Below are 21,337 nucleotides of genomic sequence, written 5' to 3' on the forward strand. Positions count from 1 at the left end.
ACATCATCATCAATCATCATTATCAAGTGGAGTCAGTCACAGAACTATAAACAAGATAATTGATTCTTGACATTAGATCAATGAATAGGTGGGTTATCAAAACTTGATGGCCGGCTATAAAGGCTAAAGCCTCAAAGGACAGTTGTAAATGTCTTGTCCTTTATTTACGGCACAGAGGCTGGGAAAACATCTAACGCTGTGTCACAACAGGAGTGTTTTGTTTGTTTTCCATCTGAAAGAATAAACGCCCAACAGGTTAGATGGCCGCCTCAGGAACAATTATCAAGGCTCAACATTGTACTAATCTCTCAGTATACATATATATTACTTTGTAAAACAAAAACAGCTTAAACTCCATTCCAGGTCATGCGAAATCAGGTGACATCAAATTAGCACACCAGCATTATCAGTGAATGTGAGTTTTTATTAATAAAACCTGTGCATTACTTTGCAAATTTCAGTGTTCGAAGTTTAGCAAATGTGAAGTATTTCGTGCACTGGCTGTCTGATTACTCTCCTGGAGTTAAAAGTAAATTTTTTGCTAGGAAGTGACGTGAAATGGAAATATGATTACCTCAAAAGCAGTGGCCTAAAGTTCATTAATGCTGGGTGACTGAACTCCAACAGCAACACCTGCTTGCTTCACATTTCTAAAAACATCATGGCGTTGTGAAACCATGTCATTTCATCACAGATGCAGCATTTGTCTGTCAACAGTTGTAAAGTTGCTGCTGCAGCTGTCAGGGAATGATGAAGTGTGGGACTGAGGACTCGATACAGGATGAGATCCATGGTCAAACTGACACAAGATGGAAGATAGGGCTATTTATACACAGAAAGTTATTTATTTGACATCAGGACTATTTATACATAAAGGGTTGATCATACAGCAGGACCGTTTATACACAGAGAGGTAGGGAACAAAGCTCAGAACAACATAAAACAAATGGCAACAATCGGGGATGCAAGGAAAACATGGCCAGGAAAGGAAAGCTAGGTAAGAACATATACTAAACATAGAGACTAGAAGACTCACATTAAACATGAAAAAAGAGATGTCGGATCAAAATCAAGACATGAACCAAATCTCGATGAAACTCATCGCTGGAATAATCGTGAAGTAGGAACTAAAGACAGAATATTACACTAAATGCACAAAACTCTATGGGATCAAACTTTTGGGGCCAAAACCAGGGATCATGACAGTAGCAGCAACTACAAGCTGAAATTCACTGCTGCAGGGATGCTGAGAAGTCACCAACTACTGTTGTCGGTTTCAACAGCTAAATCCCACACAAACAGCCAGTCCCACACACCAAAAAGATCAAACACCTGTAATCTGCACGCAACAGCAAACAATAGTCTCCTTATTACTGTGTTTAATGTGAACCTCTAATTATCATTGTCTTCTAGTGGTGGCGAATGTGCTCAGATACTTTAATTAAGTCACAACAGCAATACACATTCCTCTACGTAAAACTACTGCAGTGGAAATAAATAAATGCAAGTATGCAGTTTGTTTTTAAATGTACTGAAAGTGTCGAAGAAAATACATTCTAACAGCTTGGATTGTAGTAGTATTATACATGACATTAGCATTTTGTTAATGTTGAGTCATTACTGTGTGATCAGGAGTTTACAGAAGTAATCATTACTGATCAAATCTGACAATTACCGCCATCATCACTCATTCATTTCCTCGTGTTTATTACAGAGGGGCTGGAGCCTGTAGCTGTTAACGATAGGAGGACGCCCGAGTATTTGGAGTACTCAGAGAGAACAAGCAAAGTCTGCACAGAAACAGGCCCCACCTGGCTGGTGTCTTCAAAACCACGATCTTCTGCCTTCGTCAATTAAAAAGAAAGACCGGAAAAAGTAAAAGTTTCCTGAGCAAAAACTTGCTTTTCCAGCCACAAATTTTGTGTGACAGTTTAAACCAGATACAGCTTGAGCTGATTTCATTTTGGTGGAAATTGGGTCAAAGTAACAGCAAATTTGAAATCAGTAAAACTGTATATTACCCACAGTTTTTTTATGTGTCATCTCCAAACCTCACTACAATATTCGGGACAGAGACTAAACTACAAAGTTTTAGTACAGCTGTTGCCCTCCGCAGGGAGTTGTGCTCTCTGTGTGCTCTTGCTACGGTAGTATCAGTTGAATAATCTTAATCTGTAACCTGTACATACCAGTTTAACCATATTTCCTTTGGGTAGAAGTAAAACTCCAGCTAATATTTTTTACATTCCTAAAACATCCTTATGCACTTATTACTAATCATTAAAAACTCAATCATACTTATTATAAAGTTAAAATTGCCATTTACATTTGCTTTAAAGAGCGTGAAATGGGAAGATCAGGTGGTGGCGTCATAAATAAAAGACTGTGTAGCTGGAGGGCACTGAAGGTGTATTTGATGCTCTGGATAGGAGGACAGACTCACACTTACGTAACATTTGTGAATGATTAATAAATGAATAAAAACACACTAACGGATGGTATAGTGGTCTACTCGTCAGCACTGTTGCTTCACAGTCTCTTTAAATCTACCCACAGTGTGGGTCTGTTGTGTGGAGCAGGTGAGTCTAAGTTGGCTGCAGGTATGAATATGAGGTTGTGTCTCTCTCTCTCTTTGTGTTTACTCTTAGACTGGTGATCTGTCCAGGGTGCAGGGCAGGGGTGGGCAATCTCAGTCCATGAGGGCCGGTGTCCTGCAGGTTTTAGATCTCACCTTGGGTCAACACACCTGAATCACATGATTAGTTCGTTACCAGGCCTCTGGAGAACTTCAGGACATGTTGAGGAGCTAATTTAGCCATTTAAATCAGCTGTGTTGGATCAAGGACACATCTAAAACCTGCAGGGACACCGGCCCTCGAGGCCTGGAGTTGCCCACCCCTGGTGCAGGGTGTACCCCACGTCTTGCCCTATGACACCTGCGACAGACTCCAACCTGTCTGTGACCTTGAATTAGTTAAGAAGAAGAATGTTATTGTTTATGTCACAATATTATGACATAACTAATAGCATCGCTAAAGATGAATTAAAATCGCTATTTAGTGTTCTTTGTTTACTAACAGTATTAACAACACTGTTTACTCTATTTTGCTATTTGTCATGTATGAATTATTACTCTGTTTTCTGCTTATAAATGTACTCGTGTTGCTTCTTTATGTAGAAAGTATCTTTAGAAACTTTTTCGTCCTGTAAATCTGGTTGATGTTGTGACACCAGTACTGTGGATTTAATCCAGAGAGTGACTTTGTGATTGTGACGGGAGGTGAATATCATTATGAGAGAGAACTTCCATATGACATTGGACTTGGACAGAGTGGCTGCCTTACTGATTGCAGAAACACCATTTGTTTGATGTCTGGTTAACGATTAACCACAGAGTCCAGTAGAAATGCATCTCGTATTATTCTGCGAGCTTTTCTCATCATATTTATTGACGTGAGCTAACAGCAAAGCTTTGATGAAGCACCACGTGCAGCTGAACGAGCTCTCGCCAGGCAACTTGAGTCTTTAAACTTGATTCCTCATTCTTCAGAGACTTTGTCTCTAGTTTCTATTGAAAGGGAGTGACTGCAGCCATTCAAAAGAGGAATGTGATCTGGCTGTGCAGAAGACTGTGCTTCTGGTCCTCAAAGATAATTGTCAGCATGAATAATCATAAGCAGAGCGCATATTATGTCAGTGTAAAACCAAGTAAAACATGGAGTGGTAAGGAAGAACATTAAAAAATCATGTTTGCAGTGCGGTCTTTCTTTTCATCCCTCTCACGATATCAATAATTGATCTAGTGTAGCACCTCTGTTGGCTGGTTGGCATTCACAGTCATGTGGAAAAGCAACACCCTCGCTGTTTTCATTAGGAGGATGAGTAGCAGCCAGGTGCTGCTAATGAAAAGCACTCGATTAAGTGACAGTCAGCACCTCTATAAAAGCACAAGTTCTGTCGGTTTACTGGTCTGTATCATTCAGCTGTGTGTTAACACAATGCCACAATCTTCCCAGCAAATTCAACCCCAGGTCAGATCATGTAATGAAAAAAAGGAAAAAAACTACATCTCAGACTCTACAGGCCTCAGTCAGCACGTTAAATCTTAAAGCTTATGACTGTACGATTGAAAACAGAACAAGTATGGTTTGTTTAGAAGACTGAGGTGACGCAGGTGAAACAAACAAAAAGCGCCCCTTCATTGGTGCATAAAATTCAAATAACAAAGTCCATAAACAAATTCATCTAAATCCAGCAGGGGGGGACAGAAGGAAGCGTGCTAAGGGTAAGCAAACACTGTAACAGAGGACAAAGGTAAGACAGTGTTATTTATACTCACACACTGACCAGAGACACAGCTGGGAGGAAACAAGACACAGGTGGACACAATCAGCACAATCACAGAGGAGGAAGTAAGACTGAACACAAGACAGAGGACAACTAAGTAGCAAAGTAAAACAGGAAGAAAGTAACAATGACTAAAGCGGGAAACTCAATACAGGAAAACTCGATACAGGAAACAGACACAGAAGGAAAGTAGGAGAAAGAACTGAGGAAACTAATAAACTCTGATATAAACAGACCTTTGAAATCACAGGGCATGACATACTGTCCATTCAGACATGGAAGTCTATGAGCTTTTGTTTTTTGTCTTTTTATTCTATGGCCTGTCTTCCTACATATAACCTCCAATTTAAGTTATATTATGGACTTTTATTAGCAAATTTAAAAAAGAATAACTCTCTTAGTTTATGTAAAGGTTTCAATCAGATGAAGACCCTTAATTTTTAAAGGTTATTATATAAGAGCCCCCATAATGCGGCTGTCCTACCTGCGAGAGCAAATAATGAGAGCGAGTGAATAAGAGGGAGAAATCAGATTCCATCTCAATGAAAATTCTTTATTTTAAGTCTTTAAAAAAAAAACCCCTACCTCTGCCACTCAATGTGTTTTTTTTCTTCTTCTCACAAAGCAAAACCTCTATCTAAATGTCTTTTAAGTCTAATAACTCCTGTATGTATAACAGGCCTGGCAGGCAGTTATTGTCTCACTGCTTCATGTGAACAGTGGGCTCCTCTTATTAGCCACTCCCTTTGATAAGGCGCACTCCACCTGTCCCAGCCCGAGTAAAAGGACCCGCCCTGCCTGTGAAAGTCCTGCTCTCAGGGCCAGGAGGCGCAAAAGAGCAAAGCAGGTGAAATGTGGCCCGACAGGTCTGATGGGAGTGCAGAGAGACGTAGTCAGTGCAGAGAGGATTGCTGAGTGACTGACAAGCCTGTCAGTCAGGTGGCTTTAGGAGCAGTCTGGCTGGAATTAGGACAATGACATTGTTGTGTTTGTGCTGCTGAGAGCTGGTTTGCACCTGTTCATTTCACTGACTGAGGGGGAACCTCGCAGCCCTGAGGATACCCACTGCAGACGCAGCAGCAGAAGCAGACTTAGAGTGGAATTTCCCTCCTGTTCCCAGGCTGGGGCCGGGGGCGAATGGTCGCTCTGAGAATCTGAGCAGAACTCAGGAAGGAGAGTGAGAGGAAGGGTGGGAGGACAGCCAGAGAGGGAGAGGAAGAGAAGCCAGGAGTGGACATTAGAGGAGACATGCTTCGCTACGGTTCAAGACCAACTGTTTCCACCACCACCACCACAACAGAGGACTCTCCAGAGGCTTTAAGGGAGGTAAGAAGCTCGAGAGAAGCGAGAACACTGAAGATCTCTCTGTCTTTCCCCCCATTTCTCTCTGCTCTCCTCTTCTCTCTGTGTTTTGTCCTGTCCAGTGTTTTTTCCTCCCCTCTTCTGTTTGTCGGCTGTTGCTTTTAACTCTGCCGACACTTGTTTTCCTGTCTGTAAGCAAAGAGATCCATTTTCTCTCTCTCTCTAACGTTTTCTGACTCTGTTGTAGGATGTGTGGCTCTGTTCACTTACACGAGTGTGTAATGGGAGCTGAGCGTGCAGGAGGCAGAGCTGTCATGTTTATTTGAACAGCTCTCTGATAAAACAGGCCTTTGTACTTGCCCCACGTTTTATTTTATTCCCATGGTCGCCTCATGCAGGTCAACACGTACCGTAATATTTGGTGAAGCACGCTTGTAGGGTCTGCTGAAGAGTTCGGTTTTTTTCTTTGTACTAAATTTCTTATGAAAAACCTCAAAATAGTAAAAAATCAAACAGAGTTCCCACTTTCCATGTATCTGTTTTACTTTTTAACATTTTACTCTGTTTACTCTGTTTTGCATTTACATAAACTTTGTTTGGTGCCCTGTTGCTGCTGTATGTGAATAAGCTCACAGAATTTTTTAGTTGACAGTTCAAGCTTTGCCACAATATCAGAGATATTTAGATCTGAATTTTATTTTTCTTCATGATGACCATCTGTAAATTCCCCTAAATTCAAACATTTGCCTTTTTTGTCTGTGTGTGTTTGTTTTGTTTTCCAGAGGAGAATCAGACGCCTGAGACTGACTCTGTATCCCGGAGAAAATGGAAACAAGGAGCCAAAAACTGAAAAGTCAGACACTGTAAGTTTTGCGTCTCCCTCGGTGTTACCTCCACCCTGTTACTCCGGCCAGAACCGGCTTCAAATCCATACGGTACAATACGTAAAGTTACATTAACTCATTCACTGCCAGCCATTGGCAGTGAATGAGTTAAACCCATTGACTCATGCACTGCAATTGACGGCTATAGACGTCAATGGCAGTGAATGAGTTAAAGAGGAAACGTCATCACACTCGACTCAGTTTGACACTGCTGATCAGAAATAGTGACGTGTGGGAGTAAAAGCACCAATAAAAACCAAACAGAAACCCCTCCCACACACACCTTAATTCATCTTATAAACCATTAAAAGAAAGATGGTGGAAAAGCTGAGATTTATGTGCTTTTTATCATCTGGTCCAGTTATGCAATCATGACAGGAGGGCGTGTGTGTGTGTGTGTGTGTGTGTGTGTGTGTGTGTGTGTGTGAGATAATGCACACACAGCTGTTTTACATTTACTTCAAAGCTCTGCTCCATCTGTGCTCTAACACTCTTCCACAGAACAGAAAATGCTAATAAGTATTAACAGTATTAACTCCAAAGGACGGTAACTAAAACAAACAGAGCTCATGAGAAATTAATATTTGCCTACCGAGGTGTAGAATTACTCTTAGTCACGTTTAATATTTGCTGGTATGCTCTGTGATCCTGTGAATTATGGCTGAGTTGACGCCGCAGGCTGCGTGGGTGTTTGCTGTTGGTGGCTCTGCCCCGGTCTTTGTTTGTGATCGGAGGCTGATGCCAAAGTTTCAGAGTGAAAGTGCGAGAACTGAGTGCAATGCTTGGGTTAGGTTTAATCTCTGAGGAGAGGTTTTTCCTTGTATGACTGTGCGGTGTGCAGGATCCAGAAACATGATGGCTAGTTTTGAATGAACCTTGTGCAACATGTCCACTCTTTCCACCGATAGCACACTGAAGTAATCTCTGAATGTGGCTGCCTTTGGGAGGGTGTGACTGCGACTATAGGAACTGATGACAAAGGACAGTCTGATGAAGTGTGAACACAGAGTGGAGGGAAGCGCACGTGTTTAGAGCTGATGTGCACTTTAGTGTTTGGGAAGGATGCAGATTTGTGCCCTCTGCGAGTGGCAGCCGGTTTGTCCCAGAACAGACATCGGTGACTCCAGCAACAGTGTCAGCATCTGTCTGTGAGATGAAAATGGCAACAAGCGATGTAACGAGTGAAGAGAAGGGTGTATTTAAAAATAAAAACAGCTGAGTAACAGAGTAACATCACCGCTGCTGGGTGAGATTCATGGCAACACAAACTGGATTTCTGAGACCAATCCAGATGCAGATTTTCTTTACAGTGAGGTATTTCACAATCATCATAAAGCTATCATAAAGATACCACTTTACTCCACACTACCACTCCTGTTTTCTTGTATCATGTGAAAAAAGTTTTCCTATCAGAAAGTATTAGACAACATGTCGCCAGTGACTGCTGCAAGTCTGAAAGCAGTCTTATCATTCCTGAACCCTAATCACCATGAAGTCATCAGCCTCAGTTTCACTGAAGTTCAACAGCAAACTGAAGCTTAAAGTGTACGTGGAACTGCAGCACAGAGTAGAAAACATCAGGCTGGAGCCAGTTAGAGGTTCAAGAGGTTAAAACTTGTGCCTAGTTCATCTGTTCATCATGTTTTCAGTGTGGCGCTTTAAGGTCTCTGCAGGCGCTGCTGTAATTACTGTGTTGTTGCAAAATACCTGCACGTGTTTACACTGGGTACTGATGCTTGTTTTTCAGATAACTATTCGCTCTAGTTACACTATCTTAGAGCTTAGATGTCATCACCATGGAAGGTCAAATGAAGGTCAGCAGGAATGTGGTAATGGGGACTGCATCCAGTTAATCAACGAGGAAGGAAATGACCAAAATATCTTTTCTCAGAGATATCCAGCGATACCGTGTTTCAAGAGGAATGCTGGTTCTTCGCTGTGAAGTTAGAAAGGGCGTGTCCTGCAACTCGAGACATCGTGGATTATATCCAACCGGCGACTGCGGCCTAGATGATATGTAGCACATGTGAATCATGACACACGCAGAGGAAGTAAACAGAGAACTGTTACCAGACGATGTTTCTATACCGCCAGCATTGGATTTCATCTCCGTAACAGCCGTAAAGTGAACACGGTTCAGCCCAGTGAGCTACAGTGAGCATCCTCCGTGCTTGTGTGACAAATAAGGAGCTAATCAGGTCAGACGGTGCAGTCATATGATAGAGGAGTGAGTTCATACAAACAAATGACAGTGTTAGATGACAATGCACTGATGCAAGATTATTTTACCGAGCTGTCTCCGAGCATTTTTTTTAACATTTGTGAACAGCTCAAGCTCCTCAAGCAACAGAGGAAAAGTAAGCCAGAGTGCTTCTCCCACAAAACTGACAAAGGGCAGGTAAACACGGACCAGCATGTGGTCAAACATTGTAAAGTTCAAAGCTGAATGGGCAGCACGCAGGGCTTCGTGAAGCGAACTGATAAAGATGGCTGTGCTTCCCTCCCATCTGCTGGAATCCACATCCTCCCACCTATTAGCAGGCCTTTTCCATTTCTCAACAGCAGGTCCTCTGTAGATTGAGTGGTGCAGAAATGTGAGGCTGGGCTCTGTCCACGAGACCACACTGGCGTCTTTGTTCCTCCTCGCTCGTATCTCTGTGAGATGTGGACACTGATGCCTCTTTTTCTGAGTAGTAGTCCTCAATGAATGACTTCTTTGTGTAGAGACATCTAAAAGATATCAGAATCTGTCTATCTCTAGATCTATCTATAGATCTATAGAAACTATATAATATTCACATACAGTTAAATAAATACTTCAAGAGCGTGTTTACTTGCATTTTTGTTTAGAATCCTGCACTTTAGGCTCACATGAGGCGTGCTGTAGAATATATACAGAAATGATAAAGCTTAATTGAAAATGTTTTGTTTTACACGAATCATGGGTGGCATGGTGGTTCAGTGGTCAGCACTATAGCCTCACAACATGAAGTTATGGGGTTGAACCTGCAGTGTAGTGTTTGAATGTTGAACCTGTGCCTGCGTGGAGTTTGACTGAGTGCTTTGTTTGTACTAAAGACGTGGATGTTAGAATTAGCAATGAACCTAAGAGCAGGCTCCCTGCTTGGATATGCTGTCAAGAGAATGGAAGAATCAATGGAAGGATGGTTGAATGGAAGCCATCCACATCAGTGTTCTTGACCTGTTTTTGTTTTATTTTGCAGACTGAAAATGAAAAAGATGTCAATGGGATGTGGAAGAGGAAGAACGGGCTCATCCAAAGAGAGAGTCCACCTGGCCAGGAGTCACCTCAGCAGGTAGACAAAGCAGCCACTGCTTCATTGAGTGTGCCCTGCGCATGCACCGTGAGGCTGTCATTAATATTGTATTCACACATTCAGCATGAACAGAGGCTCACAGGTGACCGTGGCAAATGCTGTGACCATCACAGTTTAAAGACAGCAGGCGTGTTCAAAGTGTTTCTATTTGTTTTTATTTGTTTCAAGTGATAAACTATGGCAAAGCTAATAAAATGAGCTGGATCATGCAAAATTTAAACTTGACTTACTTAGATATTCAATTAACATTCAATTCAATTAGAATAACTGACTGCTTAAGTTACATTTGAAGCAGAAGAAAAATCCCTGCAGAGTCTGTTTACAGCTCTTCATCATTTTACACCAAATGTGTGTATATAAGGATATATGACCGCATGCTCGACAGTGTGTTTCTATTTTGGCGCATGTACACTGTGAAGCACTTTATAAATAAAAGTTATCAAGGAAGACCAATTGATAATGAACAAAAGTGTTAGCTGTATTTCTCTTTATCAAGTAAAGCACCTTGCTCTTGAATTACAGCTGAAATACTGATTAAAATGTAGTCTCTGAGCTAAAGTTGTTTTTATTTGTGCCCAGGACTTTTGCTGTGTATTATTTAGTCATTGCATTGTGCCACACTGCTCCTGTGCTGGTGTGCATCTGTTTTCATTGGCTGTTAGAGGCACAATAGACAGAAATGGGCAGCAGCTCATGTCCTGGGTTGCAGAAACACGACACCTTCGATGCACTCTGCACCATTTTTTAGCTGCACATTGCCAACTTCCTATTTCCACTGCACAGCAGCGTGGGCGCTGAAATACTTGATCACTTGCACATATGTATGCATGTGCATGTACATGCAGACTCATGCAGTGCATCTGTAAGTGTGCACACAAACACAGAGACACCATGCCAGCATAAGCCTGCCTCAGCGGTAGGTAGCTACAGAAACCTGACCGGCACAATCCTGTCTCCCTCAGCACCTCGGAGACATGACCAATGGGGTGCCAGAGACCTCGCTGCAGCATCATGGGCCCAAAGTGTATGGTGTAGTGCAGAGGACAGGCTCAGATAGACAGGAGGTGCTGGCACGCGAGTGGACAACCAGTCACCTACAGGATGAGATGAGATACATCAGGGAGGTGAGGAAAGACTGAGCCTTCAGGCCAATCATTCTTTTGCCATCACATCATCCATACAAGGCAGAGTGGGTTTCTGTTTAGATGATATCTGTGTTTTCCTGGTTTCTGTTTGCAGGTGAGAGATTCTCTTGAAAAGGTTAGAGAGCGGATGTACGGACAGTTTGGAGGAATGCAGCAATCAATGCAGAAGCTTTCGCAGGAACTCAGGGTAAAGATTATGACAACACCATGTGACCGGATGCACTGACATTCCTCATCAAACTCTGACCTGTAAAGCTGTGCATAAATCTGAAAAAAGCTGTGTGCCACGTGTTTCTGCAGGCTGCCAATGCACACAAGAGGAGTCTAGAGTCAGAGGTTAAGATCCGCACGGCAGCCATGGAGAACTTTGATCAGATGAACAGTTCCCTCATATCTGCTAACCTCACCTTGCAGGTAACAAATCAAAGTCACCAAACACTCCGAAGACATTTTCTTTTCTTTTTTTACTCCGGCAGCTGGATGCTGTTACAAAAAGTCTTCACTGGCTAAAATAAGTTCCCTTTGCAGAAATCCCTTCTGGACGACTGTCAGAAGAGAGTGAGCTCGAGAGACGATGTGAAAAGTTTGCGGAGCACCTATGAGAAAACACAACAACAGCTCAGAGACAAGGAGCGTGAGCTGGCTGCAGTACAGGCTGAAAACCAAACTCTCAGGCTTCAGGTAGTCCCGCAAACACAAACTCTTTCTGTGGGAATGAACATGAATCCACGTGTGTCCACAGATGAAAAAACCCCCCAAAACTTTACAGTGGAAGTGGCTGCTTCTAATGCCACAAGGCCACGAGACCGAGATGTCAGCATGGCCAAAATAAATGGGTGGAATTCAAAATTTTCCCTCAAGTTTTGTGCAAGTGCTACTTTGTGTATGTTTAAAGGGACAGTGAAGTGCTCAGCTGTCCTGTAACAAAGTGGTCTGATGAGTCAGTAAGAGTGATGGAAGGACAGGACGTTTAGGACTTCATGACCCCTACCAACAGTGAATAAATCAATAAATGAAAGAACATTTTTCTATCTCTGCAGCAGGTAACATTAAAATCCAGCTTTACCGATCATCATCACAGTTCCTGAAGTTTTGAGAAACCATCTCCTGTCCTATTTTTTTTTTTTTTAAGTTTTAATTTACATTAGAAAGCAGAGAGTCCAGCTTTCAAATCACTGTGTGATCTGAGACACAGCAAACTTTTATCGAGCAGCTCTGTTAACATATCATATTGCTGCGGAACAGAAACACATCAGCTGCATCTGCATCTTCTACCCTGAGCAGAATGTGGCCTAATCAGCTGAGCAAAGTGCTAATTTTTGCTATGCTGTGGACTGTCCAGGCGGAGTCTTCACGGGAGGCCAACGATAAGGCGCTAAAGGAGCTCTCGGAAAAGCTAGAGAAAGAGTATGAGGAAAAGCTGCTGGAAGAACAACGCAGGCACAGGGAGGAGATTGAAAACCTACAGGTCTGCATTCTTTGGTCCTTATTCATACATACATCACACTTTGTTTTTGTTTTTATTTTGACAGCAGAAACCAAACCTATTGACGTAGATTACCTAAGGAAATAACTGTACACAATTTACAAATAAAAAAGTTACAAAATTCTTGACAATGAGGCAAGCCTAAGCTGAGAGAAGAGTGGCAGACATATTTCTGTTTGCACAGGCCCAACTCGATGAGTACATCAGACGACTGGAGGAAGCGGAGAGAAACATCAAAATCGCAGAAGCCAAGATTGCAGAGAGGGACCAGAGGATCATGGAAGTGGAGCGTCTCCTGGACTGCATGGGAAAAGTAAGTCAAAAATGTAACGTATGTATATGTCTTCCTGTTCCCTTGACCCTTGAACAAAATTGTGTAAAACAAAAATTACACAATACTTTGAGGGATCTGTCATATATCAGTCAAATGTTTAGGAAACGATGAAGATGATACTTCTTAAATGTACAAAAGCAACCTTCTGTAAAAGGTTATGACCGTATACATGTGCACGTAGTGGAGTTCAGTCCATGTTTACTGCAAACAACATAACACTTGGCCAGCTGCAAAAACACCTAGGACCCACTACTTTAAAACCACATGCCTGATACCGAGGTTTCCCTACAGTTCAAACCGGTTGGGCACGGGACCACTGGGGGCGCCAGCAGTCAATCCTTTGACTCCTGTGGACTGTGGGGTGGGGCCTCCATGGATTGGGATTGCTGCCTTGCTTTAGTTGATGATCAAACTGATAGGGATTGTTGGAGTTTGGAGTGTTTTCCTGCCAGGAGAATCTTTTCAGGTGGATGTTATGTGCCAAAGTTCCCCATCAGGACCCTGTAATCTAAGGAGACGACCGATGTCAGTGATTTTACTTCCCAAAAAGACTCAAACTTTTGAGTATTAGGATTTTCATTCAGCCATAGGAAAACAGATAAAATGTTGTGATTTCCACAGGAGAAGAGCCAACTGGAAGAGCAGCTGAAGGACTGCGAACAGCGCCTACGCCTGATGGAGGTGACGGACAGAACTGACGAAACTGTAGCCAAAAGGTACAAATTAAAGTCCAGATAGAAAATTTAAGCTGCGCGTGAATCTGAAGGCTCTATTACAGCCCTTTCTCTAAAAGTGGATAAAACTTTGCCAAGACTGCATTAGATGTGAGGAAGTTCTTTGTCTTTGGTTTGTTTTCTCAAACATCAAGGATAAACTTTCATTCTTGGTGCAGAGATCTTAAACAAGGAGCTGCAAACACACAGGATGCATGATAAACCCCACCTCAGACAGCACATCCAACAATAATACTGAGAAATAATTGAATAGGATGGGATATTAATTTAAAAAAAAAAAACATGTTAGTTTTTGTGTAAAAGTTCAGCTTAAAATTCTTTCGTACGTTTACCTAAAGTGCAGACCTGAAAGGTTTTTTCAAGTCAGCTAAGAACCTTCATAACACTTTTTCTTGAAGCCTGAAGCAGAGCGGCTTACGCTTGGCCCTTTAAACCAGTTGAGCAAGATGCACTTTGGAGCAGGATGTTTATAGCATTGCAGGCAGATTAATTACCTAGAAGGGAAAAAAGTGCATAACTTTTTCATCGATGTTTGCAAATGAATCAGGGTGCTAGAGTCGTATTTCCTTCATATGTGGGACTACATCGTGGTTGTTTTTTAGGTCCAAAGAGCTGGAAGGTGAAGCAGGTGATCTCCGCGAGAGGATCAAACACTTGAACGACATGGTGTTCTGTCAACAGAGGAAGGTCAAAGGAATGATTGAGGAGGTGAGTAGGATTTATTTATCTGTATGTAGACCATGGATTCAACTCCTCTGTTCCACTGTTTTGATAGTGGGAGTGTCTCATACATTTACACAAGTAGCCTGTTTACCATTAAAACCATGGATCAATGTCAATGCACACAAGGAACGGAGAACTTCACTGCACACAGAGTCAATAAAGGGCGGGACGTCATGCTAACGGGGTGAATTCATGTTCATAATTTTGATGGGAAGGGGTTGGAGATAAAGGGGCATTATTTGTCTTCACTGAAGTATTTCAGTTATTCATTGCCTTCATTTCTATGTATGGAAAAACCGAGATTAGATAACGACTCTAGTTAAGTTTGCTGTGAACTGGATTTTCCATTTCTGTTTTCCCTGTAAATTATATAATGTTTTTAAAATGCTTATCTTTTTGAATTTGTGAAGGTCGAATCTCTGCGAGCTCAAGTTGCTCAGAAGGACATGTTCATCTCTGAGCTTCTGGACAGGATTGCAATAGTGGAGTGTGAGGTAGGATGAGACTGGTGTGCTTTCTGTGTGTTTTAATAACTGGTGGTGGGGTGTGATAATCTGCTTCATGGCTTCAGATGATCACATGGGCTTCTGACCACTGAATAACTGAATAACTGTGTTAATCCCCCTCTACTGCTTGTTGCTGCAAGCGTCAGGTCATTTTTTTCATGCAAAGTGACGATAGTCTTTTGCATGTAACTGACCTGATATTTCTTGTTTCCTGTTTTCCTTTTCCTAGAATAATGAATTAGAAGACAAGCTCAAGTATTTTATGTCCACACAGAATAAAACGCGAGAGGTTTTGGAAACCAGAGAGAAAGGAGTAGGCTGTGATCTGCTCCCCAGGTAGGATTGTGATACTAAGTAGCACTGGGTTGTGTTTTCTTGATTAGGAGGTGTTTTCTCACTCTGGTTTCTGACTGTGCTTCTGCAGACATGAAACACAGAGGTATGATGTTGAACCTGTTCAGTGTGAACCAACTCATCTCTTTCCCATCCAACCCCCATCACCTGATCATCCTCTATCACCTGTGAAACTCCCATCACCCACCGAACCACTGTCACCAACACAGCCTTTGTCACCCACTCATCCTCTATCACTTAGACCAAGCCCTTCCTCCATAGCGCCCTCATCCCTGGCACAACCCTCATCATCACCTCCCATTCAACATCCATCGATCTCTCTAACACTGCCCACTCAGCCAAGGACGTTTAAGCTTAATAACCCTCCCCCCAGCAGGCTACATTCAAGTTTACTAAGGTACACTCCTGTCCAGTACAGCCGCTTCCTGGATTCCAGACCCTCACAGGAGCATGGGACATTCTCCTACATCCACCCATCTGAGTCTGAAGCTGGTGTCAGTCCGGTCCAGCCTGGAGAAGACGAATTGGACGCACAAACAAGCAGAGGCACACCCTCCATACAAGAAGAGTCCACTTCATCCCCGCCCTCTTCTCAACCACGATCAGGAGTGCGAGTTTATACGCCGTTCATGAAACTTATGGAAATGACAGCAAAGATAAACATAGATTAAAGTTAAGTAGCAGTCCTGGAAAATGCATGAGCCAAGACTTAAATAAGGAGAGTCAATGAAGCTATGAAGCCATTTAACTTAGTATAATTACTGAAAACAGGGTTAACAAGTAACGCACAAACTTCTTTTCATAAGCAACAAAATCAAAAATAACATTTTATCAAACTGGGAGTGAAAAAAAAAACTGGAAATTAAAAGAAACTCACGGAAGTCATTGTCCCCAGTTACAAACTAGTTTGATCCAGATTCCCTGTCAGATGATAGCTTAGTTTCCATGTGGATGACAACATGAGTGAACAGTTTAATTACTTTTCTTTAAACCTGTTGACAGTTGGATTTTATTTTGTGTTTCCTCTCTCTTTTTGTATCAGTGCTAAGTACAGAGCTAACCTGTATGGCAACAGTAAATATGTAGGTAAAGCTAAATAATAGTATCCTCTAACTCAGTCTGCGTATGCTGGGAAAGAGACAAGCGTATTAAAAAACTGGTTGGAGTAGTGCAGTAGTAACATCCTTTATTATTCTCTTACTTGAGCTTAACATTTACGTACTATATGGACCATAAAATTGTCAAATTGTTCACAGCAAATTGTAAAAAATAACAGTCTTAAAAACAAGTTTTAATAATGTAATATGATAACATACTCTGTGTTGGTATATAACATAGAGTAACGTTAACTTTAGGATTGAAAGTGAAAAAGTGGTGATGTAAAGTCAGGTTAGCCATTAAAACATCAGCTAGTGTGCTTCAAGAATACCGCTGACTCAGAATACATATGCAAAATAATAATATGTAAATAAACTACGTGGACAGAACTACCGACCTAGCTGCACATTACTCACGGTCTGATATCCCCGTGTTGATGTTGTTATCATCATAATAATGTTGATCCAGCATCAACATTACACCTGACCAATGACGTTGGAGCATTCAGTGAGCCAAGCATTAGCTTAGAATTTAGCCACATTCTAAGCTAATGCTAAACGGCATTAGCCAACCTAACTTGATAATGCCAGTTGGATAACAGCCAACCTAACTTGATAATATATTTATTACATTGCATAACTTTATAAAGAATATAGTTAATAAAACACACAACGTTTTATATAAACAAAAGAATCCCCCCCTCCTCTTTTATCAACAAAGTGAATGGTCAGTTGCAATGTTGATCCTGGACCAAGATTATTATGATAATGCAGGGACAACACCAACACTGGGATATCAGACACAACACAACACACAGCACACCTGCAGGAGCTGCTCTGCCATGTAAACCCATGCAACGGGAGCATTAAAGTGTGCTCTTTGGAACAACCAATTCTTTGTAAATACAGACTGCCTGGCCAGGCATTTGACTTTATACAACTGAATTCTAGTATTAATAAGAATTGTCTAATATTTTTGTCCATATAGTGAAAGTAAGAGGGTTACTTATGCAGTCAGAGCTGTTAATATTAACTAGACCAAAGAGTGGAATTTTTTCCCTTAAACTTCTATTGTCTTTGGTCAATTTTTATTTATTTTTACAAATATTCTTTTAAAAATGTACTAACACAAGAATCAGTTTTAAATCATTTTAAAGCTGGCACATCCATGTCAGTAATATCTCACTCATTTATGTCGGAGATAATGATTTTTGGCCAGTGAAGCAAAAAAAGTCTTATGTGGGTTTCTGTCCCATGTTTGCACATAGCTCTAATAATGATAAAAGTAGCTTGATGTAGGATGTAAATGATGTGATGCTATGTAAAAAATATTTTTCTAACTGATATAATATGGAATATATTTCTTTTGTTTACAGTGAATCTATTCTATTCATGTTGCTCACTGAGCTATGAGCGTTCAGTCCTATATGAAGGTCGATATGGTTATTGCGTGTATTTTCCTATCATTTTATATGTGGTCTGTACAAATTAAACATATGATATTTTGTTACTGTCAATAATATAATATTTATTACCATGCTTTGTGCCTTTGTGACAGCCTACTCTGTGATCCTGGTGGTGAAAGGAAAGCTATTTTAATTGGAAGCAGGGTAATGTGGTAAAATAGGACGTGGTAAATTCTTGAGAAATCTGTTATTAACGATATTAACTTTAATGAGGTGACTGCCGTTCCTGAGCCACTGGCACAAGTGTTATCCAGGTGTTGTCTGTACTGCCACAGCTGTGTTTGAAATAGTTTTATGATGTGCCTTTTCCTCGTTGATACATATAATACTACGATTAATGATGAGAGGCCAGCATCTGTTTGGATAATAAAGACTGTGCAAATGATCCTGAATGTGTCACAAGATGGCTGCGCTTACAAGAAAGAGGTTTTGTGTTTTCTCAGCCAAGAACAACTACAATTTCATTTTCTGTTTTTGAGAAAGGAGAATTTAAAAAATAATAATAATAAAACAAACAAAGAGTGATGTTTTGTTTAAGTGGTGAAGAAAGCTAATACTGCAAAATACCATCTAGTGCATGATCTGCAAGCAATAAATGAAATCACTGAAATGATGCCACCAGTAGTTAATCCCCACACTATACTGAATCCAGTCACTCCAAAAGAATAATGGTTCTCAGTGATACACTTATCAAACGCTTTTTTCTCAGTGCCTTTACACCCCGACTCATAACACCTGTTTGGCTTCACTTTTGAGGGACAGAGCCCTCACCTGAGAGGGTGTGCCTCTCAGGTGAGGGCAGACAAAGAGCGATTCAGAAGACCCTTATGAAAAGAATATCGAGGGAACAGTTTACCCTGCCCGGGATAGGGTTACCGGGGCCCCGCCCTGGAGCCAGGCCCGGGGAGGGTGCCCGAGGGCGAGCGTCTGGTGGCCGGGCCTTAGTCCATGGGGCCCGGCCGGGCACAGCCCGAAGAGGAGACGTGGGCCCATCCTCCCGCAGGCCCACCACCCGCAGGAGGCGCCATAGGGGTCGGGTGCATTGTGTGCCGGGTGGCGGCCAGGAGCGGAGGCCCTGGCGGACTAACCCCCGGCTGCCAAGACTGGCAAACCTTTCTAATAAATCTAATTATTTTCACATTCTTTTAACTCAAAAGTATGACTCAAACTAAAACTACATACTGATTATACAAGAAGTATGATGTGGCCTACAGCAGTATCATGATTCACTCATTTTGATTACAGGTACAATGTAATATATAACGGCATAATAATCTCACAACTGCTACAAGCACATTTGCCTTTCTTAACACACGCGAGAGAAAGGCAACTGTTAAGAAAATGCCCTTTTGGGTGAGACAGGCCCACAGGCCCTGCATGCAAGCGCACTAACACACATACATGCAATGAAGAACAGCTTACACTACAGCACACACTATACATGCGCCTATATCTCTCATTGGTGTTAAAGCAGGGAAAACTTAACAGAGTTTTGTTATCAAATGCTGAATTTATCCACTGCTGACATTTAACTCTTCAGCTTGACAATAGGTGAAACGTTTGTGAAAACAGAGAAGAAAAAATAAAGATCGAGAGAGTCTGGTATGACCAAGCAGTAATCAGACAATAAATTTAGTTGGTAATACAATGAATTGTGAGATGTTTTCTGTTTGATTGATGCAACACAAATAATTTACTGTATGAAGGAAATTCTCTTTTGTGATAATATTTTGAATGTGCATTTCAGTTGACCTGTCAACTTAGCGCATTATAAGCTGATATGCAAATTAGTTGGTTGATACTAGATTTGGAAAAATGACTGGATTATAAAATAAGGGTTGAGATTAGTTTCTTATTTCTAGTGTGTGGAGGAAGGTTTTATCATGGCACACATCTGTTTACATGAGAGGAAACTCCTCATGTGATGTGACATTTAGCAATTTGCAAATGTGCAGCACATCAGAAGGATGACTCTGAAATTACAAAGGGAAACAATTTTGCTGACAAAGCTGCAAAAGCAGCAGCCATAGCAACCACAGTCTTATTAACAACTCATGAAAACCACACCATTCCACTATCTGTACTGCAGGACGAACAAAAAGCAGCACCACCAAAAGAACCAAAACAATGGCTGAAACACGGAGCAGTACTGGACACTGATGACATAATGAAAATAGCAGGAAAACCCATTCTTCCCGAATCATTGCACAAAACAGCCGCTCTAGTGAGCCATGGTTTGAGCAATGTCTCAACAGGAGGGATGATCTGAGGGATGGTCTTTATAATAAACCGACAATTCTACACTATAAATTTTGAAACTTCAGCAAAAGAATACGTGAGAACATGTATGACCTGCCAAAAACACAATACCCAAGGTAACTTAACGGTGTGTTCACACCGAACGCGATAGACGAACATTTGCACCTCAATGTGTGTCCAAGAAAAATCCATCGCGCCTCAAAATTGCATATTTTGACACGCGTGAACCGGAAATGTGGGAGGGATGTGGGAGGAAGTTGTGCCAGACCAGTATCTTTGCTAGATGGCAGCTGTCGAGCTAGCATTTGAAGAGAGAGTCTACGTTCTCTATTTACTGTGGAGAGCAGAGCAGCGGCGTTAAGGACGTCCTCGCCGTACCTGGGTCCATCAGATCCTCCAGACACGTGAGCAGTTTGGTGAGTTTCACCACTTGCTCCAGGAGCTGCGCCTGGATGATTTTAGCGATATCACCGTCTTTCACTCGTACAGTTTGAGGACCTGCTGTCCTGCATTGGTCCTAGAATTGCCCGCCTAGACACCAACTACAGGCGCTCAATCCCACCTGCAGAGCGCCTGTCCATCTGGTTAGTAAAAGTGTTTACTACGGTAGTCCTTTATTGATAAGACCAAAAAGAGGACATTTTCCTACACCACCCATTTCATACAATTCACATGGACTTCATTGAATTGAATGAGTGTGATGGCTCAAAATACGCTCTAGTAATTATAGATGTTTTCTCAAAATGGTCAGAAATCTACCCAGTGAAAAAAGCAGACGCAATCTCAGTTGCAAACATATGGTATTCCTACTCTGATAAGATCAGATAATGGAACCCATTTTGTAAATGATGTGATCAGCAAAGAATCTGAAGCACTAGGTTTTAGTTTAAAACACCATTGTGCCTACCACCCACAGAGTGCAGGATTAGTGGAAAGAACAAATGGCACTATAAAACAAAGGCTCAGGAAAACAATGGAAGAAACTGGCAGACCATGGCCAGAATGTGTAGGCCTAGTCAAAATGTGGATGAGAATAACACAAGGAAATAACAAACTGTCCCCATTTGAAATTATACATGGGCGACCTTTTCCACTACCAGTTACTAGCGAGCCACTAGATAAATCAGTCTGTGAAACCACTCTGGCAGATTGGATGACTCAATTGTTGACAAACAGAGATGTTGTTTTGAACAATAAACTGCCGCAAGATTCTTCTTCTATTTCCTGCAGGTTGAAGCCAGGTGACTGGATCCTTGTCCGAGTACTCCAAGGAAAAATTGGAGCTCGCCACGGTGGGAGGGTCCATACCAAGTGCTTCTGACCACTCCAACTGCCTGCAAAATAGCGGAAAGACCTTCCTGG

At 41.7% G+C, this 21,337-nt stretch overlaps 1 protein-coding gene and 1 long non-coding RNA gene across 5 annotated transcripts; one reads left to right on the plus strand and one right to left on the minus strand.

Moving 5' to 3' along the window:
- Positions 1 to 5,215: 5,215 nt before the first annotated feature.
- Positions 5,216 to 18,309, plus strand: myzap (myocardial zonula adherens protein). Of its 3 annotated transcripts, none has more exons than XM_085269352.1 (14): positions 5,216 to 5,673; positions 6,432 to 6,512; positions 9,758 to 9,850; positions 10,834 to 10,995; positions 11,111 to 11,203; positions 11,317 to 11,430; positions 11,545 to 11,697; positions 12,359 to 12,484; positions 12,687 to 12,815; positions 13,458 to 13,552; positions 14,173 to 14,278; positions 14,704 to 14,787; positions 15,029 to 15,135; positions 15,224 to 18,309. In XM_085269352.1, the coding sequence occupies exons 1-14, from the start codon at positions 5,596 to 5,598 to the stop codon at positions 15,822 to 15,824; spliced, it is 2,022 nt and encodes a 673-aa protein (XP_085125478.1). In that variant the 5' UTR covers positions 5,216 to 5,595; the 3' UTR covers positions 15,825 to 18,309. The 3 variants fall into 3 exon arrangements, with proteins under 3 accessions (XP_085125478.1, XP_085125489.1, XP_085125485.1); XM_085269363.1 differs by having other exon boundaries at positions 15,572 to 18,309; XM_085269359.1 differs by having other exon boundaries at positions 15,074 to 15,135.
- On the minus strand, positions 12,550 to 16,949 carry LOC146583269 (uncharacterized). Of its 2 annotated transcripts, none has more exons than XR_014891595.1 (3): positions 16,668 to 16,949; positions 13,105 to 13,344; positions 12,550 to 12,797 (listed from the first exon to the last, which is right to left on the minus strand). It is a non-coding gene; the product is annotated as an uncharacterized LOC146583269 (long non-coding RNA). The 2 variants fall into 2 exon arrangements; XR_014891594.1 differs by having other exon boundaries at positions 12,550 to 12,802.
- Positions 18,310 to 21,337: the final 3,028 nt, after the last annotated feature.

Source organism: Mchenga conophoros, linkage group LG1, assembly GCF_057382185.1.
Source record: "Mchenga conophoros isolate Kocher_MC1m ecotype Shallow Benthic linkage group LG1, M_conophoros_male_GT1.1, whole genome shotgun sequence".
NCBI classification, from domain to species: Eukaryota; Metazoa; Chordata; class Actinopteri; order Cichliformes; family Cichlidae; genus Mchenga; species Mchenga conophoros.